The sequence below is a fragment of the Oncorhynchus mykiss genome, chromosome 6 (genome assembly GCF_013265735.2).
Source record: "Oncorhynchus mykiss isolate Arlee chromosome 6, USDA_OmykA_1.1, whole genome shotgun sequence".
NCBI lineage: Eukaryota > Metazoa > Chordata > Actinopteri > Salmoniformes > Salmonidae > Oncorhynchus > Oncorhynchus mykiss.
In genome coordinates, this window is record NC_048570.1 from 71,789,325 (window position 1) to 71,805,583 (window position 16,259).

General features: G+C 43.9%; 1 protein-coding gene across 1 annotated transcript; it reads right to left on the reverse strand.

The window, feature by feature from the left end:
• Positions 1–532: 532 nt before the first annotated feature.
• LOC118965040 (intestinal mucin-like protein) lies at positions 533–7,516 on the reverse strand. Its single transcript, XM_036981779.1, has 20 exons — positions 7,453–7,516; positions 6,202–6,573; positions 5,883–6,085; positions 5,581–5,752; positions 5,213–5,460; positions 4,833–5,016; positions 4,472–4,673; positions 4,076–4,248; positions 3,877–3,946; positions 3,664–3,785; positions 3,418–3,449; positions 2,916–3,084; positions 2,648–2,752; positions 2,451–2,491; positions 2,132–2,254; positions 1,908–2,006; positions 1,700–1,828; positions 1,511–1,550; positions 1,187–1,310; positions 533–991 (listed from the first exon to the last, which is right to left on the reverse strand). The coding sequence occupies exons 1-20, from the start codon at positions 7,514–7,516 to the stop codon at positions 778–780; spliced, it is 2,886 nt and encodes a 961-aa protein (XP_036837674.1). The 3' UTR covers positions 533–777.
• Positions 7,517–16,259: the final 8,743 nt, after the last annotated feature.

Below are 16,259 nucleotides of genomic sequence, written 5' to 3' on the forward strand. Positions count from 1 at the left end.
TGTATTTCTCAACCTACTGGTTTGTTTGCCATGCCATTTTTGGACTTGATTGAAATATACCCATTGAGTTTTGAAGAATATAACTTAAAAATGACTCATGAGCTTAGTTCAACTGTCCTACCCCATCAGAATCCCAAATATAAGCTTGTTTGACTTCTTTGTTTGTAAATGATGTAATTGTAAATAAACACTGTATAGACTCAACATGATTAAGGACTAGATTCAATCCGTACTGTGGAAGATCTGTGTTACAGAGAAATTAATATATCAAGGTAATTTTCGATTGAGCAAAACATATGCTGCATTTACCGTTAATGTGGTCTCTGCAATCGCTGGAACATTGCCTTTAAAACATGCATATAGTGGGCAAAAAAGTGATCTGATTGAATCTGTCCCTTAAATTATCATGTTGAGCTCATGGATGGTAGGTCCTTACATCCATAGCTCTGTTTGTGAATTTGAGAGTGGTTACATTTCTCCAGCCCCATTTGAGAATTGCTCAAAGAGCAAAAGGAACATGCAGAAGCACATGTTGAAGTTGCTGTTGTTTATTAATCACTACAAATGAGAAAAGAGATTCTCCACTACATTTATCATAGAAAATACATTAATTCCACAATGAAGGTATAAGAACATAACACTAAGTGTTGCCGATTGTAGAAATACACTGGCATGACAGATTTAATTAAAACGTAACAAGAAAACAAATTTGGACTAAAACATTCGATGTCATGATGACAATTGCGATGTCAGTGTGCATGTTGTCTCCCTAGACGTTTAGCGCCTCCTCCTGCGCTGTCTCGTTGTCCCCGTGGCGGTGGTTGTGCCTGCATCACAGTCTGTGACATGGCATCCGCACGACTCAACGTGGATGTAGGAGTGCTTGACCTTTGACCCATCAGGGCACATCAGCTCCACCTCTTTCTGGCTAGTGGTCGCCTCTTGGCAGCAGGAGCAATAGTGCATCATGGTGTTCGCCTCTGCTGAGTACCTGCACATTCACAAAAACAAGTTGAAAAGAGGGATTGAATTCCCTGGCCTGTCTTGACAAGATGAGCACAGGAGCATTAAATAAGTCAAATTGTCTCCTAGTTCATAAAGGGCACACTAGATAGTGAATAGATTATCACTAACTGGGGCCTGCATGACATTGACTAGTGCTGCATTCAGCATCTGTAGTACTTACATAGAAGAGGTTCCACAGTTTCCTGAGCAGGAATTGATCTCCACAGGCTCAGCGGTCGCACAGCCACTGATGACAATGCTAGTGGTGGTGTACTTCATCTCACAGACATTGCTGCGTTCTGTGCCTGGTCAGGGAAGATGCATCAAGAGTTAGGCTATTGTTTGGTATGACACAGATGAAGCAGAAACAGCCAACATATAAATTTTTGGCCAGTATGTAGTCACACAATGTTTCCTGTTGATTTTGTTTAGGTGACATAGCATGCTAGTATTAACCAGTAGATAGGTGGCTATTAGGAATGCTTTGGCTGGACGTGTTACTTACAAGTCTTGCAGCATCCATTTGCGTCTGTCTTTTCTGTGCCCTGGGGTGAAAAATAGGATAGATGATTATGAGATCGTTATGACCCAAGAGCACTAGGAATGATAGTAACATTCTGAGTGAGAATGGAAAACAGTGTAACTGCAGTGTTGATTGTCCCCACGATGGAGGTGAGATAGGACAGAAACTCACTGGGACACAGTTCTCTGGGCTGAAAGCAGGGCACACAGTCTTCACCTCCACTGGTAAATATTGGCCACCAGGTTTCTCACATGTGTACTTCACACATTTGTCACCAGGTGGTGACCACGTGTCGTTCACCTATCGCAAAAGGAGAAGATGATGTTTCAGATCATGCAGACAGATTATGCATCCTCATACACACGCTTGTCGTACTCACCTGAATAGTGTGTTTGGTCTTATCTGGCATAGTAACCACACAGCTTGTTTGTACACACTTCCCACAACACTGATCAGGTATGGCCTGATACTGGAAGCCCTAAGACAAGGATGGAGAGCCATCATTGAATCATTGTTCACTTATTATATAAGCATGCAGCAGCTTCCAGAGTAGGCTACTGCAAGTTTCTTATAAATATGTAAATTAATTGATAATCTTTGTACCTGTGAACATGTAGTGTCGCAGGAGATATTTGTGCACATAATGTTGTTGAGCTTGGTGCTAGGATCCATGATCGAGCTGCAGGTGCAATTCTCGCATGTTCCTTTAGGAATTTCAGCACCAGGCTGGAGTGAAAGAGAGAGACAAAAGTTATCATCCACTATAACAGACTGTTTGAATAGAGGAGGGTCAGAGTGCAAAGGGAGCAGTTCTATACTAGAATGTGACCAATCACGAGGGCAGCAAATAAGCTATGTGTGTGTGAATCTTTCAGAAGCTTGTTGAATTTCAATTAATTTATTTGAAATTACTTATTCTTACCTGGTACTCAACGTTATTGTAGACACATACACCCTTAGGAACTAAACAGACACACATTTAAAATAAATCAGTCAGTTATACCAGTGATTCATGTCATACAGTAGTTAACACAAACTTAATTCAAACTAGTGATACCTGGGAATTACAAAGTCAGTGAACTAACTAAACCACTGATGAAGCAAATCAAGGGGCCTTACCACAGGTATACTCTGGACAGCAACTTGAGATGGACGTGCTTATAATTGCCTCCCACCCTGGTTGGCAGTCCATCATGACTTTGGGGCAAAGCAGTGCATCGCACTCTGTTACAGAGGTAACCAATGAGAAGTGATTAAAAGACAAGCCGATAGAGGGTCAAATAACCCCTATGACCCTACAGAACACATCAGATAATCTTGGTCTAGTACTGTATGAATAAGAGTTGGCTTTCTAATGATTTACTGAAGGGTCTGCTCCATCACTCACCACATGTATATTTCTGGCAGCAGCCTTCTGCGTTGTTCACCAGTCTGTATCCAGTCTCATTGCAGATGGGTGTGGCTGGTGTGGGGCAGGTGATAGGCTGGCACTGGACAATCATGGAGTCCATGTCACAGGTGCACTGCTGGCAACCACTCTCCCATGTATCACCAGGCTTAATGGAAAAACAGGGTAATGTCAGGTCAATACAGAAACAGAAAAGAGTAACTCAAATGTTTTTGTTCTGCAATGAACTGGATTTAACCATTACAGTTAATATGAACCATCATTAGGTGAGAAGAAATGGGTTGGAGGTAGTTATTCAGAGATTAAACGTTTTCTTCTGGTCAGTTCATTGGAAGGAATAAAGAGGCCAAGACCTATACTATGTCAATGAAAAGTATCCATCCAAGTATGTACGTTTCCCTGACTCACGTGAAATGCATCTCATGATATGTCTATGTGAGAATGAATATCTGGAGAATATTTAGATGGAGGAAATTCTTACCATTTTGGGGTTGCCATCAGGTCCAGTGCAGCCTGAAAAATAAATAGAGGGTGTGTTTAAAAGTTTTGTCTCACATGGTTGGCGTCACATTCTTCACACCTCAACATCAACACATTTTGTTAACTGTTCCATTACAAATAAAGCCTGTAAGCCATTATTTATGATTCATTTAAGGTTTCAAAGTACAGAAAGGTCTAATTTTCATATTGATAGCTACCTGCAAAATGACCCATAACCCATTCTTACCACAGGAGACCACACAAGTATCAGAGTAGGTGCTGAACAAGATGGTTTTAGATGGACAGAAGCAACCCTCCTTCGTCTTATTGGTCATTTGGGTTTGGTTGTTCAAATACTTCTCATTATATCTGCAAACAAAAGAGGTTTGGGATTATGCAGGAGATAATTTATTTACAAATTAAGGAAATTCATATAACATCCAATCAGACTAAAGCTTACTTTGTATTACATGTTGGTTCAACTGCTGGACCACATGGCATGTACACCTTAGTGTCTGGGCATGTATGCTCTGCAGGACAAAAATGGATCACAGTTATGCTGAACACCATCAAAAAATGTTTTTTAAGTAGCTGCCTAAGACAAAAGTAGCTTCCTATAAATTTGTGGCATAACTACTATGCTTGGATTCATAGCTCACCACATTCTCCATCTGTGGACTTCCTCCAGTCAATGCAGATCCCTTTATTTGCACATTCAGATGCATACGCCTCCAGACTAGAGCAGCTAGAAATAGCATTGTTGCAGACATCTGATCTACAGGCCTGAATGAAGGCATCAGGAGAAACCGCTTTATGGCATTCCTCAAAGACCCTTTGAAATAAAATATCATAGAGAGTGATTTAAAGAGATGCATGGAGTGCAACCTTAAACTAGAAATGCCAATGGAACGGTACCTGTATTATGATAAAACAGGTGTAATTACAAGTAAATTAACATTACAATTGATAAAACACATTAGGAAGTGAATTGTCATTTAGGCATTCCTATTGTGTGCTTGTTCCCTTTTTCAAACTTAGTTTGATATGTTGCTTACTTGCTGTTCATGATTTCACAAATGACTGTCTTGCAGGGGGTAGGGGATGTGCTTGGGGTTGCCGTGGTGGTAGAGGGTGGTGCTGTTGGAGGAGTTGGACAGTCCTGGTTTGGAATCAGCCACTGGCTAGCTGCGACTGAGCAGCGTTGTGTCTGACCATTAGGTGACTGGCAGTCATTCTTCTGGGAATTGTCACAGGTACCTTGAAAAATACGGATATTAAGTAGGGTAAAACCTAGTTAGCAAGGACAAGTCATAGTTGTCTTGTTGTATGCAATTTCTATAGGATGGTCTAGATAGGAGCATCTACTGAAGGTTTGAAACTGTGAAATGTTTATTGACCCTCTTTAATAATACTCACCACACTGGCCCTCTGTGCTGCTTTGGAAGAGGGAATAAGGAAGGTTGATGCTAAATGATGACCCCTTGTAAGACACCTGAACCTTAAGATCAGTGATCTCCAGCACGACCTCCACACCAGTACTTGTTAGAGCAATGTCACCCATTCTGTAAGCTGGGTAGATTCGTTTACTGTTGACATATACCTGCATTTGTGTAGAAATGAAAACACATTTAGATGGTTGAGTCATGTGTTATCTTGAAAGTAGTAACATGACAATGTTAACCGCATTTTTGGTTTTCATTTACATTTATGGGATTTCAATAAAGCATGATAAAGCAGCAGCATCATTAAATAATGATGGATATTAATTTTAAAAAAATATATTTTTAAATAGTTACCACATTTTCTGTTGTGTCACCAGATCTCTGCTGGGTTAGAATCACTTCATAGGATTTGTAATGAATGATAAGGGACTGAGGACAGAATCCACTGTCGGCGTTTCCACAGTAGTGATTATCAACAATAATGGTAAGGTTGTATTTGAAGTTGATTTCTTTCACTAAGGTGTATGAGCAGTTCTCCTGGAAATTGTAATATACTCCATCAAATGTCATGTAGTGAGATCCACCCCATCCACTGCATACACCTGCAACATGTTAAAATATGAGTTGATAATAATCAAAGCTATTGACAGAGGACATTGAAAACAAATGAGCAATAATGTATTATTTTAATTCAGATTGTTGGGTTGTATGTTGCCACTTACATTCACATTCATATGTAAAGCAGCATCCAGTTGAATCATAGACCTTGACAGGTGGACGACCATTCTCACACTGTAGTGGCTCCACTGGATTGCATTTTACTGGTAGCTGGACAACAATGCCGTCCTGGCAAACTGCTGTGGTACAGCTATTCAGCTGCCAAGATTCTCCATTCTGCCATTGATTTGATAAGGAAAAGCAATTACTCAAACATGCACACACAGGGTTGAACATACAAACACTATACCACAAAGACAAATATACCCATTCACCCATTTTATTATTAAAAACCTTTTAAAATGACCTTTCTTGGTGGCTGAACGCTAGTGCAGTCTGGCGAGGATTGAGTTGTTGGTGGTGTGGTCGTGGTCTCTTCTGATGTTGTGGGTGATACAGTGGGTGGTGTAGAAGGACATGGATTTGATTCCACTTCAACTTGGCACGTTGCTTTGCAGTAAGCCGTAAAGCACCACCCTGAAGCATCGGTCACATTATACACTAGGTTCCCTGATTGTTGAGAAAGGCAAGTGTTAGAACATTTCGTTTTGCAAATTAAAGTTAATTGAAAGATTAGTGAAATGTCATTTATTTTGATTGTCTGAATTACATTTATAACATGTTACCTGGTAGATACTGTGTCCCATTAACATTGCAAATGCACTGGCTGGTGGTGACTGCTTGTGATGTAGGTGTAATAATCACTTGTGGCGATGCTGAAGGAGTTGTTGTTGTTGTTAATGTGCCTGTGATGACAACTGGCTCTGTTGTTTCTGTACTTGTTGTTGAAGGCTGTGATGTTGAACTTGAAGTTACAAGTATATAAGTTGTAGAAGATGTAGTTGGGCCAGTGGTGACAACTTTAGGTGGCTTTGTGGATGTAGATGGAATAGTCTCCGTTGTGGTTTCTTCAACTTTTGTAGTTCCACCTGTGGTAGGTGTAATTACCTCCGCAGTTGTTGTGGTTGAAGTCGTGGGATTGGAAGTAATGCCAACTGGCCCTGTTGTTTCTTCACCTGTTGATGTGGACTGTGGTGTTGAGGTAGAGGTTTCAACACTTACGGTGGTGGAAGTGGTTGTTGGGCCAGTGGTGAATTCTTTAGGTGGCTTTGTGGATGTAGATGGAATAGTCTCCGTTGTGGTTTCTTCAACTTTTGTAGTTCCACCTGTGGTAGGTGTAATTACCTCTGCAGTTGTTGTGGTTGAAGTCGTGGGATTGGAAGTAATGCCAACTGGCCCTGTTGTTTCTTCACCTGTTGATGTGGGCTGTGGTGTTGAGGTAGAGGTTTCAACACTTACGGTGGTGGAAGTGGTTGTTGGGCCAGTGGTGAATTCTTTAGGTAGCGTTGTGGATGTAGATGGAATAGTCTCCGTTGTGCTTTCTTCAACTGTTGTAGTTCCTCCTGTGGTAGGTGTAATTACCTCCGCAGTTGTTGTCGTTGAAGTCGTGGGATTGGAAGTAATGCCAACTGGCCCTGTTGTTTCTTCACCTGTTGATGTGGGCTGTGGTGTTGAGGTAGAGGTTTCAACACTTACAGTGGTGGAAGTGGTTGTTGGGCCAGAGGTGACAACTTTAGGTGGCACTGTGGATGTAGATGGAATAGTCTCCGTTGTGGTTTCTTCAGCTTTTGTAGTTCCACCTGTGGTAGGTGTAATTACCTCTGCAGTTGTTTTGGTTGAAGTCGTGGGATTGGAAGTAATGCCAACTGGCCCTGTTGTTTCTTCACCTGTTGATGTGGACTGTGGTGTTGAGGTAGAGGTTTCAACACTTACAGTGGTGGAAGTGGTTGTTGGGCCAGTGGTGAATTCTTTAGGTGGCGTTGTGGATGTAGATGGAATAGACTCCGTTGTGGTTTCTTCAACTGTTGTAGTTCCACCTGTGGTAGGTGTAATTTCCTCTGCATTTGTAGTGGGTGCCTTTGTTGTTGTTGTTGAAGTCATTGGACTGGATGTAATGCCAACTGGCCCTGTTGTTTCTTCACCTGTTATTGTGGACTGTGATGTTGAGGTAGACGTTTCAACAATTACAGTGGTGGAAGTGGTTGTTGGGCCAGAGGTGACAACTTTAGGTGGCACTGTGGATGTTGATGGAATAGTCTCCGTTGTGGTTTCTTCAACTTTTGTAGTTCCACCTGTGGTAGGTGTAATTACCTCTGCAGTTGTTGTGGTTGAAGTCGTGGGATTGGAAGTAATGCCAACTGGCCCTGTTGTTTCTTCACCTGTTGATGTGGGCTGTGGTGTTGAGGTAGAGGTTTCAACACTTACGGTGGTAGAAGTGGTTGTTGGGCCAGTGGTGAATTCTTTAGGTGGCTTTGTGGATGTAGATGGAATAGTCTCCGTTGTGGTTTCTTCAACTTTTGTAGTTCCACCTGTGGTAGGTGTAATTACCTCTGCAGTTGTTGTGGTTGAAGTCGTGGGATTGGAAGTAATGCCAACTGGCCCTGTTGTTTCTTCACCTGTTGATGTGGGCTGTGGTGTTGAGGTAGAGGTTTCAACACTTACAGTGGTGGAAGTGGTTGTTGGGCCAGAGGTGACAACTTTAGGTGGCACTGTGGATGTAGATGGAATAGTCTCCGTTGTGGTTTCTTCAACTTTTGTAGTTCCACCTGTGGTAGGTGTAATTACCTCTGCAGTTGTTGTGGTTGAAGTCGTGGGATTGGAAGTAATGCCAACTGGCCCTGTTGTTTCTTCACCTGTTGATGTGGGCTGTGGTGTTGAGGTAGAGGTTTCAACACTTACAGTGGTGGAAGTGGTTGTTGGGCCAGAGGTGACAACTTTAGGTGGCACTGTGGATGTAGATGGAATAGACTCCGTTGTGGTTTCTTCAACTGTTGTAGTTCCACCTGTGGTAGGTGTAATTTCCTCTGCATTTGTAGTGGGTGCCTTTGTTGTTGTTGTTGAAGTCATTGGACTGGATGTAATGCCAACTGGCCCTGTTGTTTCTTCACCTGTTATTGTGGACTGTGATGTTGAGGTAGACGTTTCAACAATTACAGTGGTGGAAGTGGTTGTTGGGCCAGAGGTGACAACTTTAGGTGGCACTGTGGATGTTGATGGAATAGTCTCCGTTGTGGTTTCTTCAACTTTTGTAGTTCCACCTGTGGTAGGTGTAATTACCTCTGCAGTTGTTGTGGTTGAAGTCGTGGGATTGGAAGTAATGCCAACTGGCCCTGTTGTTTCTTCACCTGTTGATGTGGGCTGTGGTGTTGAGGTAGAGGTTTCAACACTTACGGTGGTAGAAGTGGTTGTTGGGCCAGTGGTGAATTCTTTAGGTGGCTTTGTGGATGTAGATGGAATAGTCTCCGTTGTGGTTTCTTCAACTTTTGTAGTTCCACCTGTGGTAGGTGTAATTACCTCTGCAGTTGTTGTGGTTGAAGTCGTGGGATTGGAAGTAATGCCAACTGGCCCTGTTGTTTCTTCACCTGTTGATGTGGGCTGTGGTGTTGAGGTAGAGGTTTCAACACTTACGGTGGTAGAAGTGGTTGTTGGGCCAGTGGTGAATTCTTTAGGTGGCTTTGTGGATGTAGATGGAATAGTCTCCGTTGTGGTTTCTTCAACTTTTGTAGTTCCACCTGTGGTAGGTGTAATTACCTCTGCAGTTGTTGTGGTTGAAGTCGTGGGATTGGAAGTAATGCCAACTGGCCCTGTTGTTTCTTCACCTGTTGATGTGGGCTGTGGTGTTGAGGTAGAGGTTTCAACAATTACGGTGGTGGAAGTGGTTGTTGGGCCAGTGGTTAATTCTTTAGGTAGCGTTGTGGATGTAGATGGAATAGACTCCGTTGTGCTTTCTTCAACTTTTGTAGTTCCACCTGTGGTAGGTGTAATTACCTCTGCAGTTGTTGTGGTTGAAGTCGTGGGATTGGAAGTAATGCCAACTGGCCCTGTTGTTTCTTCACCTGTTGATGTGGGCTGTGGTGTTGAGGTAGAGGTTTCAACACTTACAGTGGTGGAAGTGGTTGTTGGGCCAGTGGTGAATTCTTTAGGTAGCGTTGTGGATGTAGATGGAATAGACTCCGTTGTGCTTTCTTCAACTGTTGTTGTTCCACCTGTGGTAGGTGTAATTACCTCCGCAGTTGTTGTGGTTAAAGTCGTGGGATTGGAAGTAATGCCAACTGGCCCTGTTGTTTCTTCACCTGTTGATGTGGGCTGTGGTATTGAGGTAGAGGTTTCAACACTTACAGTGGTGGAAGTGGTTGTTGGGCCAGAGGTGACAACTTTAGGTGGCACTGTGGATGTAGATGGAATAGTCTCCGTTGTGGTTTCTTCAACTTTTGTAGTTCCACCTGTGGTAGGTGTAATTTCCTCTGCATTTGTAGTGGGTGCCTTTGTTGTTGTTGTTGAAGTCATTGGACTGGATGTAATGCCAACTGGCCCTGTTGTTTCTTCACCTGTTATTGTGGACTGTGATGTTGAGGTAGACGTTTCAACAATTACAGTGGTGGAAGTGGTTGTTGGGCCAGAGGTGACAACTTTAGGTGGCACTGTGGATGTTGATGGAATAGTCTCCGTTGTGGTTTCTTCAACTTTTGTAGTTCCACCTGTGGTAGGTGTAATTACCTCTGCAGTTGTTGTGGTTGAAGTCGTGGGATTGGAAGTAATGCCAACTGGCCCTGTTGTTTCTTCACCTGTTGATGTGGGCTGTGGTGTTGAGGTAGAGGTTTCAACACTTACGGTGGTAGAGGTGGTTGTTGGGCCAGTGGTGAATTCTTTAGGTGGCTTTGTGGATGTAGATGGAATAGTCTCCGTTGTGGTTTCTTCAACTTTTGTAGTTCCACCTGTGGTAGGTGTAATTACCTCTGCAGTTGTTGTGGTTGAAGTCGTGGGATTGGAAGTAATGCCAACTGGCCCTGTTGTTTCTTCACCTGTTGATGTGGGCTGTGGTGTTGAGGTAGAGGTTTCAACAATTACGGTGGTGGAAGTGGTTGTTGGGCCAGTGGTTAATTCTTTAGGTAGCGTTGTGGATGTAGATGGAATAGACTCCGTTGTGCTTTCTTCAACTTTTGTAGTTCCACCTGTGGTAGGTGTAATTACCTCTGCAGTTGTTGTGGTTGAAGTCGTGGGATTGGAAGTAATGCCAACTGGCCCTGTTGTTTCTTCACCTGTTGATGTGGGCTGTGGTGTTGAGTTAGAGGTTTCAACACTTACAGTGGTGGAAGTGGTTGTTGGGCCAGTGGTGAATTCTTTAGGTAGCGTTGTGGATGTAGATGGAATAGACTCCGTTGTGCTTTCTTGAACTGTTGTAGTTCCACCTGTGGTAGGTGTATTTACCTCCACAGTTGTTGTCGTTGAAGTCGTGGGATTGGAAGTAATGCCAACTGGCCTTGTTGTTTCTTCACCTGTTGATGTGGGCTGTGGTGTTGAGGTAGAGATTTCAACACTTACGGTGGTGGAAGTGGTTGTTGGGCCAGTGGTGAATTCTTTAGGTAGCGTTGTGGATGTAGATGGAATAGACTCCGTTGTGCTTTCTTCAACTGTTGTTGTTCCACCTGTGGTAGGTGTAATTACCTCCGCAGTTGTTGTGGTTAAAGTCGTGGGATTGGAAGTAATGCCAACTGGCCCTGTTGTTTCTTCACCTGTTGATGTGGGCTGTGGTGTTGAGGTAGAGGTTTCAACACTTACAGTGGTGGAAGTGGTTGTTGGGCCAGAGGTGACAACTTTAGGTGGCACTGTGGATGTAGATGGAATAGTCTCCGTTGTGGTTTCTTCAACTTTTGTAGTTCCACCTGTGGTAGGTGTAATTACCTCTGCAGTTGTTGTGGTTGAAGTCGTGGGATTGGAAGTAATGCCAACTGGCCCTGTTGTTTCTTCACCTGTTGATCTGGGCTGTGGTGTTGAGGTAGAGGTTTCAACACTTACAGTGGTGGAAGTGGTTGTTGGGCCAGTGGTGAATTCTTTAGGTATCTTTGTGGATGTAGATGGAATAGACTCCGTTGTGCTTTCTTCAACTGTTGTAGTTCCACCTGTGGTAGGTGTATTTACCTCCACAGTTGTTGTCGTTGAAGTCGTAGGATTGGAAGTAATGCCAACTGGCCCTGTTGTTTCTTCACCTGTTGATGTGGGCTGTGGTGTTGAGGTAGAGGTTTCAACACTTACGGATGTGGAAGTGGTTGTTGGGCCCGTTGTGAATTCTTTAGGTAGCGTTGTGGATGTAGATGGAATAGACTCCGTTGTGCTTTCTTCAACTTTTGTAGTTCCACCTGTGGTAGGTGTAATTACCTCTGCAGTTGTTGTGGTTGAAGTCGTGGGATTGGAAGTAATGCCAACTGGCCCTGTTGTTTCTTCACCTGTTGATCTGGGCTGTGGTGTTGAGGTAAAGGTTTCAACAATTACAGTGATGGAAGTGGTTGTTGGGCCAGTGGTGAATTCTTTAGGTGGCTTTGTGGATGTAGATGGAATAGTCTCCGTTGTGGTTTCTTCAACTTTTGTAGTTCCACCTGTGGTAGGTGTAATTACCTCTGCAGTTGTTGTGGTTGAAGTCGTGGGATTGGAAGTAATGCCAACTGGCCCTGTTGTTTCTTCACCTGTTGATGTGGGCTGTGGTGTTGAGGTAGAGGTTTCAACACTTACAGTGGTGGAAGTGGTTGTTGGGCCAGTGGTGAATTCTTTAGGTAGCGTTGTGGATGTAGATGGAATAGACTCCGTTGTGCTTTCTTCAACTGTTGTTGTTCCACCTGTGGTAGGTGTAATTACCTCCGCAGTTGTTGTGGTTAAAGTCGTGGGATTGGAAGTAATGCCAACTGGCCCTGTTGTTTCTTCACCTGTTGATGTGGGCTGTGGTATTGAGGTAGAGGTTTCAACACTTACAGTGGTGGAAGTGGTTGTTGGGCCAGAGGTGACAACTTTAGGTGGCACTGTGGATGTAGATGGAATAGTCTCCGTTGTGGTTTCTTCAACTTTTGTAGTTCCACCTGTGGTAGGTGTAATTAACTCCGCAGTTGTTGTCGTTGAAGTCGTGGGATTGGAAGTAATGCCAACTGGCCCTGTTGTTTCTTCACCTGTTGATGTGGGCTGTGGTGTTGAGGTAGAGGTTTCAACAATTACAGTGGTGGAAGTGGTTGTTGGGCCAGTGGTGAATTCTTTAGGTGGCGTTGTGGATGTAGATGGAATAGTCTCCGTTGTGGTTTCTTCTGCTGTTGTAGTTCCACCTGTGGTAGGTGTAATTTCCTCTGCATTTGTGGTGGGTGCCTTTGTTGTTGTTGTTGAAGTAAATGGACTGGAAGTAATGCCAACTGGCCCTGTTGTTTCTTCACCTGTTATTGTGGACTGTGATGTTGAGGTAGACGTTTCAACAATTACAGTGGTGGAAGTGGTTGTTGGGCCAGTGGTGAATTCTTTAGGTGGCTTTGTGGATGTAGATGGAATAGTCTCCGTTGTGGTTTCTTCAACTTTTGTAGTTCCACCTGTGGTAGGTGTAATTACCTCTGCAGTTGTTGTGGTTGAAGTCGTGGGATTGGAAGTAATGCCAACTGGCCCTGTTGTTTCTTCGCCTGTTGATGTGGGCTGTGGTGTTGAGGTAGAGGTTTCAACACTTACAGTGGTGGAAGTGGTTGTTGGGCCAGAGGTGACAACTTTAGGTGGCACTGTGGATGTAGATGGAATAGTCTCCGTTGTGGTTTCTTCAACTTTTGTAGTTCCACCTGTGGTAGGTGTAATTACCTCTGAAGTTGTTGTGGTTGAAGTCGTGGGATTGGAAGTAATGCCAACTGGCCCTGTTGTTTCTTCACCTGTTGATGTGGGCTGTGGTGTTGAGGTAGAGGTTTCAACACTTACGGTGGTGGAAGTGGTTGTTGGGCCAGTGGTGAATTCTTTCGGTAGCGTTGTGGATGTAGATGGAATAGACTCCGTTGTGCTTTCTTCAACTGTTGTAGTTCCACCTGTGGTAGGTGTAATTACCTCCGCAGTTGTTGTCGTTGAAGTCGTGGGATTGGAAGTAATGCCAACTGGCCCTGTTGTTTCTTCACCTGTTGATGTGGGCTGTGGTGTTGAGGTAGAGGTTTCAACAATTACAGTGGTGGAAGTGGTTGTTGGGCCAGTGGTGAATTCTTTAGGTGGCGTTGTGGATGTAGATGGAATAGTCTCCGTTGTGGTTTCTTCTGCTGTTGTAGTTCCACCTGTGGTAGGTGTAATTTCCTCTGCATTTGTGGTGGGTGCCTTTGTTGTTGTTGTTGAAGTAAATGGACTGGAAGTAATGCCAACTGGACCTGTTGTTTCTTCACCTGTTATTGTGGACTGTGATGTTGAGGTAGACGTTTCAACAATTACAGTGGTGGAAGTGGTTGTTGGGCCAGTGGTGAATTCTTTAGGTGGCTTTGTGGATGTTGATGGAATAGACTCCGTTGTGGTTTCTTCAACTTTTGTAGTTCCTCCTGTGGTAGGTGTAATTACCTCTGCAGTTGTTGTAGTTGAAGTCGTGGGAATGGAAGTAATGCCAACTGTCCCTGTGATTTCTTCACCTGTTGATGTGGGCTGTGGTGTTGAGGTAGAGGTTTCAACACTTACAGTGGTGGATGTGGTTGTTGGGCCAGTGGTGAATTCTTTAGGTGGCGTTGTGGATGTAGATGGAATAGACTCCGTTGTGGTTTCTACAACTGTTGTAGTTCCACCTGTGGTAGGTGTAATTTCCTCTTTGTTTGTGGTGGGTACCTTTGTTGTTGTTGTTGAAGTCATTGGACTGGATGTAATGCCAACTGGCCCTGTTGTTTCTTCACCTGTTATTGTGGACTGTGATGTTGAGGTAGACGTTTCAACAATTACAGTGGTGGAAGTGGTTGTTGGGCCAGTGGTGAATTCTTTAGGTGGCTTTGTGGATGTTGATGGAATAGACTCCGTTGTGGTTTCTTCAACTTTTGTAGTTCCACCTGTGGTAGGTGTAATTACCTCCGCAGTTGTTGTGGTTGAAGTCGTGGGATTGGAAGTAATGCCAACTGGCCCTGTTGTTTCTTCACCTGTTGATGTGGGCTGTGGTGTTGAGGTAGAGGTTTCAACACTTACAGTGGTGGAAGTGGTTGTTGGGCCAGAGGTGACAACTTTAGGTGGCACTGTGGATGTAGATGGAATAGTCTCCGTTGTGGTTTCTTCAACTTTTGTAGTTCCACCTATGGTAGGTGTAATTACCTCTGCAGTTGTTGTGGTTGAAGTCGTGGGATTGGAAGTAATGCCAACTGGCCCTGTTGTTTCTTCACCTGTTGATGTGGGCTGTGGTGTTGAGGTAGAGGTTTCAACACTTACGGTGGTGGAAGTGGTTGTTGGGCCAGTGGTGAATTCTTTAGGTAGCGTTGTGGATGTAGATGGAATAGACTCCGTTGTGCTTTCTTCAACTGTTGTAGTTCCACCTGTGGTAGGTGTAATTTCCTCTGCATTTGTGGTGGGTGCCTTTGTTGTTGTTGTTGAAGTCATTGGACTGGATGTAATGCCAACTGGCCCTGTTGTTTCTTCACCTGTTATTGTGGACTGTGATGTTGAGGTAGAGGTTTCAACAATTACAGTGGTGGAAGTGGTTGTTGGGCCAGTGGTGAATTCTTTAGGTGGCTTTGTGGATGTAGATGGAATAGTCTCCGTTGTGGTTTTTTCAACTTTTGTAGTTCCACCTGTGGTAGGTGTAATTACCTCTGCAGTTGTTGTGGTTGATGTCGTGGGATTGGAAGTAATGCCAACTGGCCCTGTTGTTTCTTCACCTGTTGATGTGGGCTGTGGTGTTGAGTTAGAGGTGTCAACACTTACGGTGGTGGAAGTGGTTGATGGGCCAGTGGTGAATTCTTTAGGTGGCGTTGTGGATGTAGATGGAATAGACTCCGTTGTGGTTTCTTCAACTGTTGTAGTTCCACCTGTGGTAGGTGTAATTACCTCTGCAGTTGTTGTGGTTGAAGTCGTGGGATTGGAAGTAATGCCAACTGGCCCTGTTGTTTCTTCACCTGTTGATGTGGGCTGTGGTGTTGAGGTAGTTTCAACAATTACAGTGGTGGAAGTGGTTGTTGGGCCAGTGGTGAATTCTTTAGGTGGCGTTGTGGATGTAGATGGAATAGGCTCCGTTGTGGTTTCTTTAACTGTTGTAGTTCCACCTGTGGTAGGTGTAATTTCCTCTGCATTTGTGGTGGGTGCCTTTGTTGTTGTTGTTGAAGTCATTGGACTGGAAGTAATGCCAACTGGCCCTGTTGTTTCTTCACCTGTTGTTGTTGGCTGGGATGTTAAGGTAGAGGTTTCAACAATTACAGTGGTGGAAGTGGTTGTTGGGCCAGTGGTGAATTCTTTAGGTGGTTTTGTGGATGTAGATGGAATAGACTCCGTTGTTGTTTCTTCAACCCTTGTAGTTCCACCTGTGGTAGGTGTAATTACCTCTGCAGTTGTTGTGGTTGAAGTCGTGGGATTGGAAGTAATGCCAACTGGCCCTGTTGTTTCTTCACCTGTCGATGTGGGCTGTGGTGTTGAGGTAGAGGTTTCAACACTTACAGTGGTGGAAGTGGTTGTTGGGCCAGTGGTGAATTCTTTTGGTGGCGTTGTGGATGTAGATGGAATTGACTCCGTTGTGGTTTCTTCAGCTTTTGTAGTTCCACCTGTGGTAGGTGTAATTTCCTCTGCATTTGTGGTGGGTGCCTTTGTTGTTGTGGTTGAAGTCATTGGACTGGATGTAATGCCAACTGGCCCTGTTGTTTCTTCACCTGTTATTGTGGACTGTGATGTTGAGGTA